This window comes from Spodoptera frugiperda, chromosome 13 (assembly GCF_023101765.2).
Source record: "Spodoptera frugiperda isolate SF20-4 chromosome 13, AGI-APGP_CSIRO_Sfru_2.0, whole genome shotgun sequence".
In the NCBI taxonomy this organism is placed as follows: domain Eukaryota; kingdom Metazoa; phylum Arthropoda; class Insecta; order Lepidoptera; family Noctuidae; genus Spodoptera; species Spodoptera frugiperda.
The window spans coordinates 3,329,678-3,352,265 of record NC_064224.1 but is presented as its reverse complement, the minus strand read 5'-3'; the positions used below and the strand labels follow the sequence as shown (position 1 = coordinate 3,352,265).

The following is a 22,588-nucleotide window of genomic DNA, read 5'->3' as shown; positions in this document are numbered from 1 at the left end:
AACCATTATATAGTATTGTTTATGCTGCGGCTGCGCCTGATCGTCTCTGGAAAGTGTGTGTCGAGAGGTTGCGCGCGCAGCTGGGCGTGTCGTGCGTGACCGAGCTGTTTCCATCCTCTGGTCGGGGTTCCGTATTCAGAAGATTACAGAAGCCAATTAAACATAAGCTTTGAAAATTATTATTTGGCAAAAATTAATAAAAAAAATTTTCAAGTAATTTCTATTTCTAACTCGTTGTTTAAAATCAGCAATAGTTTTATTTAGTGTAGTATACAAACAAATATTTCTTTGCAATTTTCCATTTCGACTGATCCGCCATTCTTCAGCAAAAAACAGCCTACAAAACGTTTGTAGCCATCGTAGATGTGTGTCGCCTACTACAATATAAATAGTTACATTAACCTTTCTTTTATAACAAATGCTTTCTAAGTCCGACATGCATACGGAATCGTACCACCAATAAATAAATGAGTATCTAACGTGTGAGCTGAACCCTCGCTGTGACGTAACGCGCGGTAACCTGACCGCGGTTTGTTGAACGAAAGTTGTCGGTTAGGTAATGTTGGTAACTGACTAACACACATCTCTTGCCCGGCGCTAGGTCCGGTCTACTGCCTGTGTGGCTGTTACCTAACCGATTAGGCTATTATTAGTTATTTATTAATATAAACAAGCTATAATGATGAATTTCCGATTGAATAATTAACTTAAGTGTATTATAATATGTTTCTATTATATCATCCTCAACATGATGATATCAGCCCACAAGCCAAAGACGGCCATGCCATTGCTGCACTGCTGGCTAGTGCTGTGGCTGGGCAATTGGCTGCCTCGTAACGTGTTGCGAGTTCGATTCTCGCGCGATGTAATTCGGTTCGATTCAGTTTTTGTGTGATCCACAAATTGTTGTTTCGGGTCTGGGTGTCATGTGTATGTACTTGTATGTTTGTAAACACACCCATGATACAGATGAAAATCCTAGTGTGGGACAACGTTACATTTTTATTATAGCATACGGTGGCAAACGTACAGTCGGATTCGTGTCACTCATGGGTACTCGCAACACTAACACGATAGAGAAGTTACAAGTGCTTTTAGGGATTGAGAATTTGGTGATTCGGAGATTGGAATTAGGGAGGATTGAGCTCACTACCAAACACAACGCAAGTATTAACTTTGGCCTCTTGTGAATTACCTACATGCATTCGTGGGCAGTAGGCCTTAGTTTGTCAGTCTCACTTGCGGCCACTTAAATTAACACACTTAAAGTAGAACTAGGAAGGTGATGACAAAGCAGCATTGTGTGAGTAAATCAGTTGCAGATCTACTAGATAGTGCTACTAAAGAAGAATGTGAAACAATGTAAGTAGTAGAACAATACCAATTTACGAGCGAGAGATAATGTAAGATAGTGTAAGGCGCGCGGAACAGATGTAAGCCGATACAGCTTTGTGTCAATGTACTTCCGTGACTTGTGGTTAGTATGTACTCTTTACAATTGGAAATGATTATGAATGTAGTCTTATTTTTAGAAGAATTCAGTTTCAAGTTACTTATAAAGAAACTGTTAAAAAGAAAGTAATCTAGGTAAATGCTTCCTTATAATAAACATTTCCATGTTAAGTCAAAGTCAAAGCATTTATTGCAACCAAGTGTGCATATATGATGGTCACAAAATTATTATAGTGCTTAAAGACTCAGCGGCCTTTTACAGATGTTGCAACATTTTAGATAATTACATTCATTGTTATTAATATTGTTGCACTGACATCAATATCTTTAATCGGAAGCTGAACAAGGATTGCTAACTCTGGGTTAATATTAGTTGACACTTTATCAGCGATCAAAGCATCCGCGATGATAATTCTAATGAGGTACAACAAAACTGACAAAGTTTTTGTCGTCTAATAAGTGTACATCCTGTGGCTACTGCCTCCCTGGTAGACAAAACACGATCGGTCACAGGACACGTCTCGCCGTGAAAGTGACTGCATCGTGTCGTGTCCACTGACAGACCGTGTCTGACTAGCTGCAGTTTTTGTCTGTCATCTATTTGTTTGGTCCCGACGTTCACAATTTGTAAACACGCCAGGAAGCAATGACATTTCCTGACTAATCGATTTTTGTTTTTGTAGTTGCATTTTACATCGGTACACTGTACGTCTAGATTATGAACTATTTCCTCGTTGGTTGAGTGATCGCTAGTGGGCCTACCGGATAATGGGGTCTCGGATTCGAATATAGGGTCGGGCAAAGTATTTCTGGGCTTTTAAAATATCTCAGTAGTAGTACGGATTCTGGAATTGTGCCCAGTATATGGCAATAGGCTCACCTCCTATTACATGGGACTTATAACGTGGGTGTAAATTGTACAGTGGCACTACGGGTCGTAATGTGCACCTCTGTCTACCCCTTTGGAGATAAAAGGCGTGACATTGACTTTGATAAATAGTCATTTCGTACGAGAATTTAACTCACCACGACATCTATAGTCGCCGATCAGGCTCCAACTATGTAGACTCAGTTTTAGTAAGACCATCAGACGTTCTTATTTTTGAGTATTTCTAAATCACTGTCAAAATATTTGTTGCCACAAAGTGCTACGTAATCACAACAATACGGATGTGTTCATAGTTCATACGTGTTACAAGTAATTACCCAAAATTGTGACGACGATACGGTCAAGTGTGAAGCCTAAACACATTAACACAACGCACTTCCTATACTTACACAACCTTACACATACTCGAGGATTCACTCAACCGATAATCATCTTTATTAATGATACATTAGTGGCGATTTTTGTATCCAAACCACGTATGATATAACATGGTATTTAGTGGGCAGTGTGCGCGGCTGCTGATGATATGTCGGTCGATTTAAATCACATTATTATTGTTGAAGATACAAAAGCTGAAGTACCTCTGCGGCACACTTTAATAATTACTTTATTCGTGGAATAAAATGGCTAACATTTGGAAACTAGGCAATATGCTGACCTTTTACAAGTGGAAGTCAACAGCGAGTGAATGTTTTATAGATACTCAACTTATGACTGATCAGATAATAGTTCAGTTGGGACTTAAGAAATGACTAACTTGTAACAACAATGAAAAAATTAATGATGTGCCAGTTTTAATTAGGAGTTAGGTACAATTAGTAAAAACTATATAATAAAACACCAGTTTTTGCTACTAACTCTTGGAAGAGATTAACTTATGTGTACATGTCGTCACTTACTACATCTGCAGTCCCATTATAATAAACTGAATGAATTCCCATAAATTATTTTAAGAAGTGCCCATATTTATATGGTAAAAGCTGGTAAACGAGTATACGGATCATGATGATAAGCAATCACCCCTGCCAATAATAAGCAAACACCCGAAACACCAGAGGCGTTACCAGGGCGCGTTGCTGGCCTTTTGGGGGTTAGGAATTTGAGGGTTGTTGGGGAATCGGGGATTGGAAAGATTGGGAAGGAGGGTCATCGGACCTTCGGTAATCTCACTCACACAACGAAAAACAACGCAAGCGTTGTTTTACGTCGGATTTTAGTGAGGACTTGGTTTTACTCCGGTCGAGCCGGCCCATTCGTGTCGAAGCATCGCTCTCCCATGCTGAAAATATTATGCTGAAAAAGTTAATAAGAGTATTATGTTTGCTAATCTTTCCCAATTATTATTTAATTTCCCTAAGTTCAATCATATGATGAACACGTCTACATAAGCGGATTCCCACATTACATGTACATGCAGTACATGTCAGCCGGCGATATAAGTTCACGCCACATTATCACCGCGCGGCGTGTGGCGTGTAATCTCACTTTAATGCGGCTCTTATTACTCACATTAGGTTCGCGGTTACTTGGCTTTGTATCGCGACGTGCTGCAGCCTGCTTACCTGGTAGTGTTGGATGAGTCATCGTGGGAGATCCAACCCATTGATCAGGACCAAGAGGCATAGGGTAGAATGATCAATAAGTTGATGGTCTCAGGATTGAAGGAAGTCGTTATAAGTTTTGAAACTGAAATTATCGCTAGTAATATCATTAGCACCTAAAACTGAATATTTACCATGTTAATTAGTTTTTGTGAGTTTCCGATATTTCGGCACTGTTGCAAGCGCCATGATCACGGATGAACTGGAGTATATGCGGGGTGGATGTTTATGAGCAGACAAATCGGTCTACCCTCTTTATAGTTAGTTTTTTGCTAACGACACCGCTACCACTGTCACTTGTATCACTCATAACTCGATTTGAAGGAAGTCGTGTTTCAATAAATCAATGATAGAGGTTCACGTTCAATAGTGTTTCACGGTTAACGATTTCGATAAACAGTTATTATTTTATACTATAAATGTATTTTATAAAAGGCTAGACCTTTTCAACTAATCATCCATTGACATTTTTTTAAACAAGAACCAGAAACAGATCTTAAAATTTGTTCTTGAAATGGTTTTCATAATTAGATATTGTTTTTCGGCTTACTCAAGTCAGTATTTGACGAGGAACTCGACAAGTTTCAAGTCATGCTAGAGGCTCATATTCATGAGCATTCAAGGTTTAAATAATATACTTATTGCCTTGCAGTTTCGGTATAACAAGATGTATTTCTGTTATTGAAGATGATGCTGATGTTTCATGTTTTTTGTTAACAAGCATTTACTCAGTACTTTTTTTTAATAAGTTTAAGTATTTACAGTTGTTCTCCACGGACTATTGGTCCGCGCCCTTGTCATACAATTTGATTTTACTCAGTACTTAAGGTACATTTGTACAATCTGATCTAGATACTCATATAATTACAAAGTTTTATATTTTCCACCGGATCAAGGAAGCTGAGCGTTGATGTGCGAGCACTTAGCACGCAGTAATTAATTAGTGGCAATGTAAATTTGACCTTGTGGGGAGGCAGTAAGGTCGATATGTAATTACGTTGTTATATAACATTAAGATTTCACGCCTCGTTTGGCTCCAGATATTGAGGTTGAGTATTTTTGTTATTGTTGCTAATAATATGGTAGAGTTTGTGGTAAATATGTAATTACTGTACAAGTGATGGAAGTCAAGGACTTAATTTATAAAAAAAAGTTGCCCCACATTAGAATTTTGTCCTGTGTCGTGGGTGCGTTTACAAACATACAATTTCACATACACATAACACCTAGACCTGAAACAACAATTTGTGAACCACACAAATAGTAGCTCCGTGCGGTAATCGAACCCGCTACACATAACACGGCAGCCAGTTGCCCAGCCACCGACCGCGCCAAACGTGCAGTCAAATTAAATATGTTAAGCGAATTGTGGAGCATCACTTTCTGTCCTCTTATTACGAGTTTGCATTACGATGAGCGAAAACACAACTAAAGAGCGTTCCGCGTTCTGATTGGTTGGTTCATTCGAGCCGGCTAATCAGAGCGCCGAACGTGCTCTCGTTGCATTTTTGGTCTTCGTAATGCAAACTCGTACTAAGGGTACTGTAGTCTAATACACAGAAATTGTTAATTTTTATGTTTACCTATACCTATGTGGTTCTATAGTTATTGGCCAGTGAAGATGTGAGATGGGGACACACAAGTGTAGAAACGATTTAAGTACTGAAGAATAATGGAAATCTTTAAAAGGATAGTCCTATATTGTTTTATCAAACGATTTTATATTTTATGGCCCTGACCTAACCTAAGGGAGCTGAGAGTGGCTTCTAATTGAATGTATTATGGTACTTATGACAATGGGACACACTAGGTACCCAAGTGTATCCGAGTTTTGCTAACATCCAGGCATCCAATGGATGTTTACAATCAGAAGATAGTGTTTGTATGAAATTGTTAGCTTTCATTACTTCCTTCTCTTGTTGTCCAGGTCAATACTGGCTAAACAGTATTTGTTCTATTGTGAAGGTCATGTTTTGCAAACATTGACACCTTCCCTTTGACATAATATATTTTTATTCTCTGGGATCCAATAACATCGGTCTAGTGGCCTGGAGGTTTTAAACGGCTGGCTTCCCATACATGTTTAGGGGTTCGATGCCTACCTGCAAGTACCAATGTGACTCTTTCGGAGTTATATGTAATTCCTAAGATTATTTAGACACCACTGACAAACGGTGAAGGAAAACATTTTAGAGCAACCTAGGCTTATAATTTTTATTTATAAGTCTGAAATCGCCAATTCGCATTGAGCAAGCGTGATGATTAATGTTCAAACCTTCTCCGTGCGATAAGAGGCCTTTGATCAATAGTGGCCACTTATAGGTTGTTGATGTATGGACGTTGGCTCAGGCATTAACACGTTCTATTGTTACGCATCCACTACGTACTTTTGTTCCCACTTCAATAAACAAATGGGATGTAACTACTAGTCATTTTGAGAAGCGTTCCGACTCGGTAATCGAACTGACACCGGGATGCCTCAATCAGGGAGTAAATCATGCGCGGACGCATGGGAAACCGGCGCGGAAGCGAGACCACCTGTCGATAGAGGATGGTATTATGTTGTATGCTAGGAGTTAGAAGTGGATTTTAAAATAATATATTTATTTTATTTTATTTATGTAAATGTTGAACTCACGCTTTGTTCTAATGCACAGTTACTTATATTATTGGATCTACAGAGATAATTTACAATGCAAACTAAGAAGTCAATCGCATACCACAGACAGGTCATAAAGATACTACGAATAATAGACAATGAAACATTCTATAGTAATTTCTTTAAACATTATAATTGTTTTGTATGTGCATTGTGCAGTCAGAAGTCGGGCACTATGTTGTCACACACGTACACACACTTGTAGCAGTGTGCGTGACATTGTTGTGGACACAACACGTGTGTGTGTGAGGTCTACTAGTGTTGTAAACATTGTGACACACTGTGCGTGTGTCCGTGTGTCATACTCGTATGTGCATTGTAGACAAACAATAAAATAATTATTTACTATTATATTTCTTTATTTATTTCTTATACATACTAGTTAATTACATTTTTAATTATGGAAAACAAAAATGTAATAATATAAAAAGCAGTAGCCCTTTAGTAATGGGAGGAATCCAAGCTACCAGCGGCCAGGGCTCATGAGACAGGAATTTCTGGACAGGAGGGGTTTCCACAAATACTGCTTTCTGCATCAGGCCCTTGACCCAATTCTTAGTGAGTTAAGTCTAGAATTGTTTCATAAGTCAGGCTTACTCATACATATTATAGAATTGTTTGACTAGTTAGAAGACTCTATAGGTACTTGTGTCTATAGTTTCCATCAGCAATAGAGCATTGTGACTCAATTTAGGCATCATCATCTTAATATTCATTTCAGTGCACATCTGTTCTTTGTGCATTGTGGTGAAAAGGTTAGGTGTTATCATAACAATCATAATTTCGACGTGACTAATGACATAGATACAATTGGAATAGATGTTCCAACAATAACGTTGAATATGTGAATACAATACTGGTGCCGAATTCTGTAAACAATTAATGATATCACTGGTTTGGTACAGTCACTGTGTTGTAGGATAAATTCTTCAGTAGTGCATGGTATCGTCCAAAAGCTTTCTCGCGTCGCGGCGTCTCGGGCGGGCCGTAAGCTCGTCGCTACTCGCGAGTCGACTCCCGCGCAAGCCGCACGCGCACCGCCGCGCACTACCGCCGACTAATTGTTTTGTAATTAATATTTTTATTTTATTTAAGTACATTATTATCTAACTGTGCACTGTGAACTGAACTCTAAGTGTATTGTGGTTGGATTCTTTAATCAATTTTGGATTTGTCTCGTTAACGCAATGTGAGTATTTATTGTTTATAGAATATTAATTAACTTTTATTTTAATTAATGATGTGTGGAAATTAAGGAAATTAAATGGAAGTGTTGTGGAGAAATAATTATTACTAGGTCACAATTAATAGAATATACCTATAGGTTTATCATTTTAATTATAGGGTCCATTTAGCAAAACTTTCTTCATCTCACAAGTAGGTAATCACTTAACGATTAAACACGATTAATCGTTCCTAGTTATAAGAACAATTGCCGCTTCATCGATTATAGTTTCGCGCGAGTAGAGATCAAGGTCGCGGGTTCGATTCCCCGGCTGTACCGCATCTTACATAGCTTCGATATGAAATTTAATTACAGCCTTTGTTTCAAATGATGCGTTTGATGTATTAGCTCTCTAGATTAGTGTTTCTTATGATGATAGTGGCTGATGAGCACTTAGCATCATCAAGATTGACCATCATTACTTACTCTTCAATTGACTATAAACTTATATAAGATCAACAGGGATACCATTTACTCTGTAGAATATTGTTTACTATTGAATGTTGATGAATTTTCTCAATAATAACCGTGTTATTGGACGAGAGGTCATTCCTGGGTCATGAAGATATTTTCAATTTTGTCATGGTATCTGCTATTAAGCCCGGCTTGTTTATCTCACTTTTGACTGACAGTGACAACAAGAGGTATTGGCTCTGGTTACTCAATCCATCCCTTTGGGATAGTCTTACCATACAATAGCTCTTGTCTTGACTTGACTTCATATCCTATATCCCGCAGTTAAGGCAGAGGCGTCCATTACTGTACTTCATCTCGATAATGTTTATAATGTTACGGTTGCTTGTCCAAAACCGTAAAGACAAATCACTTGCAAACTATGAAACAATAACAATTCGAGTAACGATACACAACCAGCCCATACAGATAATGAAAGCATAGAACATTGAAGTAAAACAGTATCACACACATATAGATTTCCATGTGTTAACGAGTAAAGACGAATGTCCCACACTCGAGACGAATCGAAAGCCCGTCGGGCGGGTCGCAACTCGCAAGCCGCGACGTTTCACCAACACCACTGTTTATACCACTAAAGGGCCTGTTTCACCACTCTCGTATAAGTACCCGATACGTTTAAATGGCAGATAGTTAATATAAAAAAGGTTCTATGTTCAAAATCTGTCGTGGTGACCCGGTGGTTTATGACGCCCGATTCTTATGCATGAGAGTGCGGGGTCGAAACCTACCAACGGCAAGTATCAATGTGATTTTTTTTTTAAATTATTTAGACACCACTGACAAACGGTGAAGGAAAATGTCGTAAGGAAACCTGGGCTTATAATTTCTAATTATAAGTTTCACACCTTTTTCGTGTGAGAAGAGACCCTTGGTCAGCAGTGGCCAATCGATATTGAGTATGTCTGGACACGCGTATGCATAGAATGTGTATGATTTCATACAGCTTCTATAGAAATAAAATATTCATCGGCAATTTCGAGGCTCCGGCTTGTAGCAGGAGTACCAACGGGGTGGGATTTAGACAGTAAGAGTCTGACACCAGACTCAAATGTGACCACATTTGCGACCTGCCTACGGGATACTCCCACAACGAAAGCCTTCGCTTGAAGATACCTGTAGATGTTTCTAGAAAGTTGCCTGATGCTACGGGGTTGTGCCAAGAGCAGCTGATCATGGCAGATACGAGAGATGATTTATTACAAGAGTCGCCACGGGAACTAACAATTTGCATTGTAAATTATAATCGGACTTTGTTATTATCTTACAAGATTATGATCTATGTAGTTAAGACGCTTAGAGAAAACGCTCGAGAGGTTTGCAAATGAAGCGGCGGACTTGTAATTGGTGAATTGGTTAAAGATAAGGCAAAAATAACTCTGAAACCAAACTGACGATAATGGTTTTTTTTTTGTGAGGATATAATCGTACAATAGCTTCTCACCTTGGGCGAGGCGAGAGGGAGTGTCAGACTCGTACTGGCTAAAAACCACCTCGTTCCTACTCCTGCTTTTCGAACCAGAGCCCACATCAGTCCTACTGGGCCCCAACTATGGTGGTCTAGTGGCTCTATGAGGCGCGTGCGGAACACACCGTACCCTACGCACGGGGACAATAATGGCTGGATTCACTTTTGCGAGGAGTGTAAGAGATGACTAAGGCCAAACACAAGAGGATGAAAACTGATTTCTACATACTAATGCTACAGCTTAACTGAAGGACATATACGGGAAACCAGTACTTAGTTATTATCAGTGCTACTACTACGGGCAGTAGTGGATGTATTTACGCAAGGATTCAGTGCATCGGTATGCAATGTGTACTTAAGATTACAAATACTTAAGATACGTTAGTTGTATTACCGTTTGGCTTGTGTTTGTACAGACTATCTTTCCTTCAAGGACATATTAGACTGAAGATAAAGCGAATAATTTAAGGATGAGATGAAGATAAATGTTGAGACGACCAATGGGCCGGCTTCAACCGGAGTGATACCACGGCCTCGAAGAAAACCGACGTGAAACAACGCTTGCGTTGTGTGAGTGAGGTTACCAGAGGCCTAATTCTCCCCAAACGACAAACGTAACGAATAACGAGTTAAAAAATGCCCTAAAACTGACAACAGGTTTAACCAGGAATTAGGTACCATCTAAACAAAGAAGCTGGATGGTAGTCACTTCAGGCAAAATACTGACTTCAACCGAATATCTTAAAGTCGACCTGCGATCTGAGTGTAGTTCAGGAAAGTTCACTCAGCATAAAGGACAATTTCTAACGACACTCAACAACGTTAACTGCCGATAAATTAAATGAGGATATATTTTATTAGGAGTATGCCTTAGTACCGTCTGGTAATTAAATTTCCATAATAACACAGGTGTTAGTTATAAATTACCGACATATCCGACAAGCGAGTTCCCTCGGTATTTCTCTCAATTAAGTTTACTTATAATTCTTGGTCGACGGGATGGAAAGTAGACGAACTATTTAGAGTCATTCCCTTTGATTTAAACTCTCGATTTCTTTACTGAGAATATCCCTTTTTTCCTGTTTTTTTCTGTAACTGTACCTCACCACTTACCTCTCAAATTCCTAATCCTAAAAAGGCCGGCAATGCTCTTGTAACGCCTCTGGTGATTCGGTGGTTCATGGGCAGCGGCGATTGCTCACCATCAGATGATCCGTCTGCTCGTTTACCGGCTTATACCATAAAAAAGTTCATAATATAGATATAAATTGATCACGTATATCTTATATTTTGTTTACAAATTAAGACTATTAATATAGCAAGGTTTCGATTCGAAAAGTTTAATAGTAAAATTACATGGACACAATTCCTTAAAAAGGTTAAGTAAATCTATTTAGTCAAGTTATAATGTTGGAACCACCAACAGAGAATAAAAATTCTGAAATTAAACATAACTTTATTTCAATACGTATATGGTTTAAAATAGCCTTAAACCACATAGACTGTGACACTTACAAACGGGGCAGGCAAGTGAAATCGCGTGACAAACCTAGTGTACCTTTGTTTGAGTGAGTTCGCGAGTATTCCACTAGCAAGACGAGATGGTGTGAGCTCATGCATTATGCATGTCAATGGTCCCAACTAGAACATTAGCAGTGACACCTAGTGCTGCCACCTAAATACCGCGAGGTATCTGCCATGTGAATCATATCATCGCCTACTAATTTGCACCAAAGTTATAGGATCGCCAGTGTTATTGAAAGTATTGAAACGACTGAAGCCGATCGATTAGTATTTATTATTTCTTATTCTACCGCCGTACTTAGCAATTCTCATATCGTCAAAGTTCTGTATCAGATATTTGGTACGTTTAAATTAAGTTCTGCTAGTCCTCAGTCATTCGAAACTACGTTAACATAGTGTAGTAGTGTACGTGCGTGAGTACATTAATGGACAAAAGCTCTACTAATATAATGATAAATTAAATAATTTTTTTTTTCTTTTTAATTTAATATTTAAAAATGTAACAAACAAGTATGAGAAATAAATGAATGTTAAAATTAAATAAAAAATCACAGTTTACGTGTGTAGTATGTGTCACGATAATTATTACAATTGATATGTTTATTGAGAGTTTCTGGAATTATGAAAGTTATAGATCCCATAATTATTATATATTATATAAATATTATGTATTTGGTTAACAGAAATTGTATGCACAAGCAAATATCTATAGAAAACCTTACACCATGAAAGTTTAAACGTTTGTTTTCGCGATAATTAATTGGTCAACAAGTCAACAAGTCAACAAGTAGTCTTGGGTTTGTTTCTATACATTACATAATATGGAAACATAATACGTCACTGTAAAATTGTATGTAACACAGTGATAAGAGGTAGAGTTGGTCAAAAAGTTCTTATTATAGCTAATGATGTTTTTAACCGACTTCAAAAAATAAGGAGGTTCTCAGTTTGACCTGTATGTATGTATGATTGTTATGTGAACCGATTTTCATATGGTTTTCAGCATAGTATTTTTCAGACTTAAAAAAACGGATTCAAAGCTGACTAAAAAAATAAAGGCGATACTAAGAGTTTCCATATAAAAAACATAGCTTAATCCGTAATACGTGTGGTTAAGTAACACATGTTATTGTAATTGAACATAATGACTTGCGTTTTACGAAACGTTACTTAAGATGCGCTTGAGTTTGTTTACAAAAATATGAATCCGGTCAAAACATCTCTCAATGTTTCCGGAAACATATAACTATATAACTAAGGTAGTTAATAATGTGTGTGTATGTATGTTTGTATGTATAACGGAAACGATGTTGTAACGATGCAATTAATTTGTTTATTAATTATGAATGAAATTATCATCGTGAATATTGGGTTGCGTAACTTTATCGTATGCACGCGTAAACGGCTGGTCTGATTTGGATTGTTTTAATACAAAGATAGATGTGATCTTGCAGATGATACATGTGGAAGATAGAACTTGGACTATATAATCTGACGGAAAGGTTTCTGAAAATTTTTAAAAACTTCAAGAGTAATTTGCGATAAATCACTTTTAATTTTAAGGGGGAAAATCATCCAATCACTCTCTCGCATTGGGCGACGCGAGAGGGAGTGTCAGACTGTTACTGACTAAAAACCACCCCGTTCCTACTCCTACTCGTTCAGCCGGAGCCCCGATAGTCCGCAGCTCCGACTCAGCATCATCCCTACTGGGCCCCATCTGTGGTGTTCTGATGGCTCTTAGAGACGCGTGCGGAACGCGACCCATGCATGGAAAGACACAGCAAGGGAAAGAGGGAGAGCAAGCAGATCACGAATTAGGTAGTAAAGTAAAAGTCTCACAATCCATAAAAAAAAACAATAAATGTAATAGTAAATTAAAGTGAGTTAATTAAACACATACATAGTTAGTATACATACAGTTATGCAACCTCTTTAGTACAGAGAGGCAATTCGCACGAAGTACGTGCCGTTCCCACCTACTGTTGGAGTAATTAATATAAATTAATACAAACAGTATCATGTGGAGAGACGTGGACTTCACTCATTGTTACAGTTTCGTAAATATACATATATCAAGTTACTATTGCGTTACTGTTGACATTGGACTGTGGTCGCTATATATTAGACGTTCTTTATACATAATATTGTTTTGGCTTCTAATCATTATGAGACTATTTATAAGTGAGAGTGTATTATATAGGTACAATGTCGTGGTGTACCAGAGGATTAAGATGCCCGCTTCTCATGTATCAGGGTGCGATTTCGATACCTTTTTTTTTGGGCGAGGCGAAAGGCAGTTTCAGACTCTCACTCACTAAAAACTACCCTGTTCTTACTCCTGGTAAACCCGATAGGTCGTCCGCAGCTCCGGGGTTTCGATACCTACCAACAGCAAGAACCGAAATATGCAATACATTAATTTTTAATTTAATTAAATTATTAATTACTTCATTCACTTTATAATAAATTAGAGAAATTATAATTACGGTACAAAGCTGGAACTTATTATATTTTTGTTATAAAAGTCGTGAGCCATGGTCGTGATGGAGGCAAGCTCCTTACCACTCTTAGTTATTCGACTTCTAGTCTGAAATATTATACTTAAGCTAGATACCTACCATTCTGAAAAGTTATTAATAGTGTTTTCTCAAATAGGAAATTAAAACAAACATGCATTTAAAGTGCCTGATCAAGTCAACGTTAAATAATTTGTTTGAGTATTCAAACAAATTATTTATCCAAAATAATTCATTCGATTCGATTCAATCAATTGGGAAATCGATACAGAGGTATCGATTTTTCTCGGTACACTTGTCACTAATAAGGCATTCTACCAAAACATTTGTTTGTTTATAGCTCGTTTAGAAAGACTACTTAAGTAATTAGATAACTACTGATTACGAGTTTAGTCGATTGACTATTTATTTGTACACACATGATGACTTGTATTCTAAGACAGGTACCATTAGCTCAGCGGTTGCGTTAGCGGACATCCGTCGAAATACTTTCACATTTGTTTTTTTGCCTTATAAGATGAAGGTACTGACAGTATTCAATGTGTGACTAGTGATTCAGGAACTCTGTGATAAGGTGCTTGTTCTTCTCCATTCGAAGCTACACTTCGGAACGAGCTTAGCTTCACTGACGGTCAGACTGTTAGACTCCTCCTCCAGTTTATTCCTTCATTTGTTGACGTTTGTTTTGGTTTAATAGGAATAAATGATTTGACTTTGAAGGCAGTGGCAGCAGAAGGTGGTAGGAAAAGATTTGTAAAATTTTACTTAACTAAGGCGAAGACGCTTAACTTTAAAATGGGGCTTATTTAAATAAAGAACACCAAAGCGATGCGATAACCCTGGAAAAAAAATCAAATAAACCTTTTTCGATAATACTATAAACACATCCATGGTTTGAACTTTTAAAGATACGTTTTATTTTAGGTGAAGATATAATTTTTGTGGTAGTCATCATCGTTTTAAGATAAACCACAATAAAACGAGTTCCACTATCATCACTGCTTTAAACAAAACCGTTCCTAGAACTTTCGACCACAAGTCGTCAATACACCCGTTACCATGGCAACGTATAAACTTAACGGTGTGCGCAGTTTGCCGGCTCGTGGACAAAAGTCGCGGCTTCACAACGCACTGACAATGACACTGCTTACAGAATTACGTTTTATGACCAGCCCGGAATGTGTCTACCACAGTGTCTTACGGTACATACATACATACATAACCTCACGCCTGTCTCCCATGGGGGCAGGCAGAGACAATGGAACGCCAATTGCCACGGTTCTTACACACTTCTTTCGCTTCATCAACAGTCATCAGTCTTTTCATGCATGCTCATCGGTTAAAGGTACTTTTAATTTGGCCCTTTTTTAATATATCGCCAATCTGGTCGCTATATGTCCGTCTGGGGCGCCCTCTACCGACGGTCCCACTCATATTCGCCTTGTATACTTCTTTCGTAAATCTGTTTTCATCCATCCTTTCTACATGTCCAAACCATCGTAACATTACGGTATTTTTAAAATATCATTAGATAGCTGGGAGACTAAACTGCATACAAGCATTATGTAGGCAGTACGAGTTGACATAACGTGAGTTGCAAATGTTATACTAACATTGAATGTTGACTTTGTGACATAGTGAAATATTGACTTGCATTACTAAGCTATTTTACGTACTCATTGGAAACTACGGTTTCAAATGATTACTCCGGATATTTTTTGCTTAATAAATAAAATTATCTTTTTTGTTCGGTCATAAAATTATGGATTGGTACTTTTATGGAATAAGTCGGTAAGCGAACAGATGGATCATCAGTCTGATGAAAAGCAATCACCGCCGCCCATAGACACTTGAAATGCATGACACCAGAGGCGTTACAAGTGCGTTGCCGGCCTTTTGGGGGTTACGAATTTAAGGGTTTTGAGGAATGGGGGAAATGGGAATTTAAATATTATTTCAAGTAATCTCTCATAATGATGATTGATGTTGCGCAGTGTAAGCGATTTTCGTCTCGTGTTCTATCGAATCCAAGAAATAATTCCCAAAACAACAACAATTCCAGACTGACTATTACGATAATTATCCAGTATCACAACAGTAGCCGTACTTAATACAGTGCGCATCAGAAGTTCTTCCGACCTCTTCTCCACCGAGGCCCACTTCCTATAAATAACAACAAACTGGTTGGAAACATGATACACCCATAAAGGAGTTCTTATGATACTTTCTTATCGCTCTCAACTAGGAGCGCCTTGTATTAACTCTAGCATCTCTTTCATTAGATTATCAACTTTATCACCAAAACTATAAAGTTGTGATTCTTTTGATGGAGTTTATAAGTTTAGGGTAGCTTGATGTGCTGTCTCAGTGACCCCCTAGCCTCGATAGTATCACTTTCGCGAGGAATCTTATGTCATTATGTTATAGATTATATCCGTAGCCAGCTATTTGCCGACCACCGGGCGGGGCACACCTCGGTGGAACAAGGTGGCCGATTCTAATTGAGATACTTATGTAGGTTCCGATTTCCGAATTGAAATTCCGATAAAAGTGGTCAGTTTATCATGTGACACATATTATTGTTAAGTTTAGTGGTTATTAATACACTATTTTGAAGGCCAGTAAAGATTTAAATATGTGATTGATTGGTGACATTATATTTTAATTATAACTCGTAGTAAACTGCTTACTGCTGCACTTAGATATATTTAATGATCACCTAAACTATACCTTAGCAACGATATTGTGCCAAAAACAATTGCTACAGATTCGGTTAAGTACCTAACCATTAAATGACTCTGAGTACGGCGGTTAATGTAATTTGGCATTAATTGTCTCTTATTAACAAATTAAGTATCGAGTACCGTAAGTGATTAAAGAATAGATGTGTGTGACGTCAGTACTGTCCGAAAGAGGCAAAACATCTTTCCATATACCTACATTAAAATTTACTATCGATTTCAAATCTGATAATGACAGCAATGTATTTCACTGACCTACAGAAAAACAGTCAAAAAACGTGTCTAACATGAATATCTTGGTCGATACAAATCTCATTCGATCGAAGTTAATTACAATCGTTGACCCACAAATTACCGCGGTGGCGCTGCCGTCGCAAATGGAAGACAATCGGCGTAATAGCGAGGAGTCGATACGAGTGTCGATTGTCGATTGTTAGCTGTCATCGCGATACTGTTACATTGGAGAGATGAGTGGTACAAGTTATTAGGAAAAGAGATCTACCGTAGTATTGAACTTACGTATATTAATGCGGTGATTGTACTTTTCTTTTGGTCCGTGCCTAAATAGTACCTAATTCATTTTGTAGTTTATAAGACATTTTATTTAAGTATTAGTCTAGAATTGATTATGTCTAATTGTCCTACTGCTAGACAATTTAGGGCGTTGTCCAACTTCTTCCAAGTTTAGCTTAGGCTTACTTTAGCTTCTGAAGTGTGTTGTGCACTTAAACTGCACGGCACTTGGTAATAAATTAATAACGACTAAGAAATATACATATCAGTTCTATCTAAATCTCTAAGATAATATTGAATTAAAGTGATTACGTAATAGCCACTTTCATTTGAACTAAACTTAATTATTTCTTTCAATTTAACACTCGTACTGGTGCATAATGAAATTCATGAAACGGTTACATTAGTGTACATTGTCCAATGACATTATGTAATCAAGTTGATTAGAAGAAGCAAATCACTGAGGAAATTATTCAGATAATTCTTGAACGTAATTTTATTTAACACCACAATAATAAATTAATTATTATGTTATCGGCTTACTCACGTAACTGTTTCACAAGGAACTCGACTAGTTTCAAGCCATGCTAGAGGCTCATATTCATGAGCAGCATTCCGCGACAATCGCCGCGTCGTGTGTCGCGGAATAAAACCACAATAATACAAATAATTATCAGTATAGAGATGTATATCATCATCATTATCATCATCAGCCGAGAGACGTCCACTGTTGAACAAAGGCCTCCCCTTAGTCCTCCACGTAGAACGACAAGCTGCCACCTGCATCCACTGGCTCCCCGCGACTCTGACTAGATATGTATCATTGCCTGTAAAACCGCGACCTCCCATCACTTGTACCGCACCCTCCAGTTACCATCAGTTACGTTTAGTCACCCTAACACTACATTTCTGTAATTTCTCACAAATCGAACAAACCACTTTTTACACAGCTCATTTTAATCTGGTCAACGGTATTACGAGTTTACGACTTTTTACCGTCCGCCGGTAAATAGATACTCGCACATAAAAACTGGTCTCGCTGTAGGTCACCGAATCACTAGTCGTGGCTTTATTCAATTTTTTTGGAAAAATATTTTATCTAGTGTTTGGAAAAAATACGCAAATTGCAAAAAAAAAGAATGAATGTCGCTAGTTGTAATAACGGTTTGTCTACAAACAGTTGGACGTAACTATTACGATAGCTATTCAATACGACGAGGAATGACTGTTTATTAGATTTAATCCATTTTTTCATTACAAGTAGAGTTTTTTGGCAGATATCTAAGTAGGTAAACTTTGAGAAATCTGGTCATTGCTCTTTTTAACATCCCACTTACATCATTTATTTTTCTGTGTAAGAAAATATTCGGTGTTAGTGTTTTACACTATACGACAGACATTACACCTTGCCTTGCCAATATTACAAGATGACCTTTGGAAATAATTATCACGCCTATTACGCCCACTGGTCAATTTCTTCAATAATTTTATTTTTCGACATGATGTGTAGGTGCGTGCTAATCAAACGCTTTTCTCACATCTATAAAAAGTTAGTTAATTGAGAAATATTTTGTATTTCAGTTCGGTAAGGTACTCTCCATCCTTGAAATATGCATATCTCGTGACCTTCTGTCATTCCATACAATTAAGTAACAATAAGATATGGGCTATGAATTTTTCACACAGTATTTAGCAACAGAGGCTGTGCCATTCGTAATAGTGTTATCCGAAATAAAAAATACAGATTATTATTTCCATAGCGACGTCAGCTTTCATCTGATGACATAACCTCATTGTACTCACAGCTATCAATTTTATTCTTTCACAGATCGAGACGTAACTTCTCAACTTAGTAATACAATGGGCTAGCGCTACTACTGGAACTCGAAGTCAAAATGAACGAAAGTCGAGAGCGAATCCGTCGTGAGCGAGAGAGGGAGAAGAACACATATACCTCTCCTCGTCTTGCGTTGCGTCGCGTGCTGCTATTGGCTGAAGGAAGACAGTTTCGGGAAGCGGCAGCCATTTTGTCCAGACTGGGGCCTGGAGTGCTGCAGAGTGTGGCTTCGGAACTGCCCATAGATTTGTTGGTGGAGGCGCTGCCTCATTCAGCGCATCTGATTGAAACTCTTTTGAACAGGTGAGTTTATGTTTAATGTCGCATTACACTTAGGTATGTAAGTTTGCACCGTGGGGCTCCGGAACAGGTCTATTAAGAGGACCCGGTGGCCCTTACTAGGTGGAGAACCACCTGGTTTTAGTGAGGTAAAAATCCCACACTTCCTAGTTTTTATCCCCAGTGGACGTCTTTGAAGGTCCTCAAAAAAAGGTATGTTAAGTAGAAGTGATTTAATGAGAAAGTCACTCTCGAACTCGATAGGTACTGGTTAGTTCTTATGGTAGGTGCAAATAAATCCATTAATACAAGAAATAAGCATCAAATGACGAATGTACGACAGCAATACAAGTTGTTCCTATCATTGTGTGCACTGCAACAAAACATGGATGACAAGCAACTCACTGACTCAGGTGTTCGGAAGTTTGCGATGATTAACACCCGCGCCCCTTTGTCTCACATTTACATAACTGACTAGTTTACTCACTTTTCTCTTAGCACTTTCTTACACAATCGAACATTATAAAAGTTAATATTCGTAACTTGTACAGCGCATTAACGTAATTCATCGCCCATTCTTCGATTGGCGAGGCCATTACTTCCCATACTCTTTGCTAGAAAGTAGAAATTACAAGTAATATGACACAAGACGAATTTGTAAACGATTTTCAAACAATATTGTGAAGTCATCGACTGTATGGGCAAATAGAATATGTGTGAAATGAATGAAGTAATAGTTTTATTGGATTCTATTATCACTGGATGTAGAAAATTTAACTCAGACCAGTAGTAATATAGCTAACAGTTGCATAATTTAAATAATGACCGTGTAAAGTCTCATTAATTTTGATTTTCGTTGATTTTCAAATGAAAATAATAAGGTACAATACTAAGCCCCTGCATTTGTTTATCATACGTGATGAGTCTACGCAGGTACAAAATTTTCATACACCATTATTGTTTCGACTGCCATATTATGTCATTTTAACGTCAAAGTCAAATCATTTTTTTAATAAAACCTAAAGGTAGGGTAAGGTAGGTAAGGTACTTCAAACTTCTGAAACGTCAATAAGTCAGTCAGTATATCCGTCAGTGAAGCTAGGTGCTCGTTCCAAGTGTAGCTTTTTCGTCTTAATCCTTTACTCTGTTGACATTGAAAGCATATCGATATTGCTTTAAAGCGGAGGGCGCAATATCGAGCCGATTCAGCGGAGTAGTAGCCGAGACGTGACCGTCCGTTATCCGGCGCGGTCGCGGTTGAGAGCCGGTCTCGGTCAGCTGCGCCCGGGCAGGCAGTACCAGTAGGGGGATAGCTTAGGAGCAATATGCTAGGTGGTTTATAGATAATTTGAGTTGGCTGCGTGACGCTGCTCGTGAAAAGGGTGCTTTTCTACCAGAGATGTGCTATGTAGCTATGCTGTGAAACTATGTGACCGTTTCCACTGATACTAAGCTATGTAACGCTGCGAGCAAGATGTACCGCTGCAAGGTAACTGAACGAGGCAGATGTGCAGCTCGAGTATGCAATGTATCGATAGTAGTAGGAATAGGGAAGCCATTAGTACAAGTACGGATATTTCCATATATAAAAAAAAAACATATCTTAGTTGAAGCCGTTTCCATAATGCTAAGCTATGTTTACCAATGAATATGATTGATGCAAGCCAAAAGCAACCTAAGAGTTCCGATGTGATTTGAACTTTTCAACTTCTGCTGATGAACAATGATTTCGGTTATGGGTTTGATTTTTAAATCATATGGTAATGTGAATTATTGGAGAAATAGATAATCAGGATATATCCATCACATGATCATCGCTCAGTAGTTACATTAACGAGCTCCATTAAAATTGAGAGACAGTCAATAGAACTCATAAGTTTGAATAACTATAATTCTATGTTTTTGTGTTAGTTGATCACACATGGCGACGGCAACACATTGGCACGAATCAATAAACAAACCAAACTTAACATTCAACGAGACAGTGACACTAAACTTATGAATAAATTCGCCGAGATTAAGAACAACCAGTTACATATTCATAAGGATAAATCGTTTACCAATTGCGAGCTATCGACACTCGATGCAATTAATTTTCTAACATTAGTCGATTGTCGATAGTATCGCCTCCATTAATATCTTAATACCAGCTAATGAGAACAATCTGTCATTGTAATGGATTCCACGAGTGAACCGCTACAATTTCTAAATTCCTCGTGTCAGTATCATTGTGATCCAATCCAGCTTACCCACTATCTCCGATCTTAGATTACATACATGCTATACTTCAGAACTAACAAACGAAAACAAACTCTAAAACTGCATTATAAAGTTTATTATAACTTGTAACGATAATTGTTTTATATGTTTTTTGATAAATCCATTCAAAAACACTCCTTAATTCTTTGTTTTAAGGTTCAAGGATGTGAACAGGTTAATTTACGGGATTGTGAACGAAAGTGCTGTGGACCGGTCGGTTGGTATTCAGCGTCCCAGACTACTTTCACATGATTTATAACGATAATGACCTTCAAACCGTCGACACTTGAAGGAACGCTGAGAAAGTCCTACGACAGGTTTTAATTCAGCATACATTGCGGAAATTGTGCGGAACCGGTAAACGAAACTGCTGACATTGTTTACAAAAGCTGCAGTGGATATGAAACTTGATAGGTTTGCTAACGGGATTCAAAATATTTTGATGAGATATTCCTACCCTAGGAATATCTACATCTATTTTTAACATCCGGAGCTGTAGACTACCTAGCGGGTTTACTGGGGCTCCGGCTCGAAAAGCAGGAGTAGGAACTAAGTGGTTTTTAGTCAGTAAGAGTCTGATACTCTCACTTGCCTCGCCCAAGGCAGGAGAAATAATTGGATGATATTCCCCCTTAAAAAAAAGAGATTCCTACCCACATATTTGATTGCTAATTAATTCAGTCTAAGTACTTTTTACTTCGAAAATGGTGCAGGATATAATATAAAAGAAATTTAGACGTTAAAAGTAATAGAGAATTAAATTCTCTACAAAATCTGTATACACACAAATGGTATAAAACCCATAGAAAACGAAATATTTGCAATAAATATAATACGAGTATATAGCTTTAAGCTTTTAATATTCATTTTTATCATTAATCTTATGAAGGAAATGCTTACAAACATTCAGACCTGAACAAGTCATAAGAAAACTTGATTAAGTAATAACTTGACGCATTATAACATAACACCTCACGAATCATTACATATATCACAGACATTACATTATGTGTTATTACCGGCATTAAATAACACATTGTTACGCGAGTGATTCAAGAGCAAAGGTCGGAAGCTTATGAGCATATAAGTGCTGTACAATTGTACGTGAGCAATATGATTGATGTACAATACGAATGATGACGGGGTAT

The 22,588-nt window shown here is 37.8% G+C and overlaps 1 protein-coding gene across 2 annotated transcripts in view; it reads left to right on the top strand.

The window, feature by feature from the left end:
• The first annotated feature begins 7,576 nt into the window (after nucleotides 1-7,576).
• The window catches only part of LOC118270408 (uncharacterized), a 34,887-nt gene continuing 19,875 nt past the window's right edge, over nucleotides 7,577-22,588 (top strand). For both annotated transcript variants that reach the window (XM_050697857.1, XM_050697856.1), the window contains exons 1-2: nucleotides 7,577-7,790; nucleotides 18,894-19,205. In XM_050697857.1, coding sequence (XP_050553814.1) covers nucleotides 18,961-19,205 — 245 coding nt within the window. In that variant the 5' untranslated portion in view covers nucleotides 7,577-7,790; nucleotides 18,894-18,960. The remainder of the gene's footprint in view (nucleotides 7,791-18,893; nucleotides 19,206-22,588) is intronic.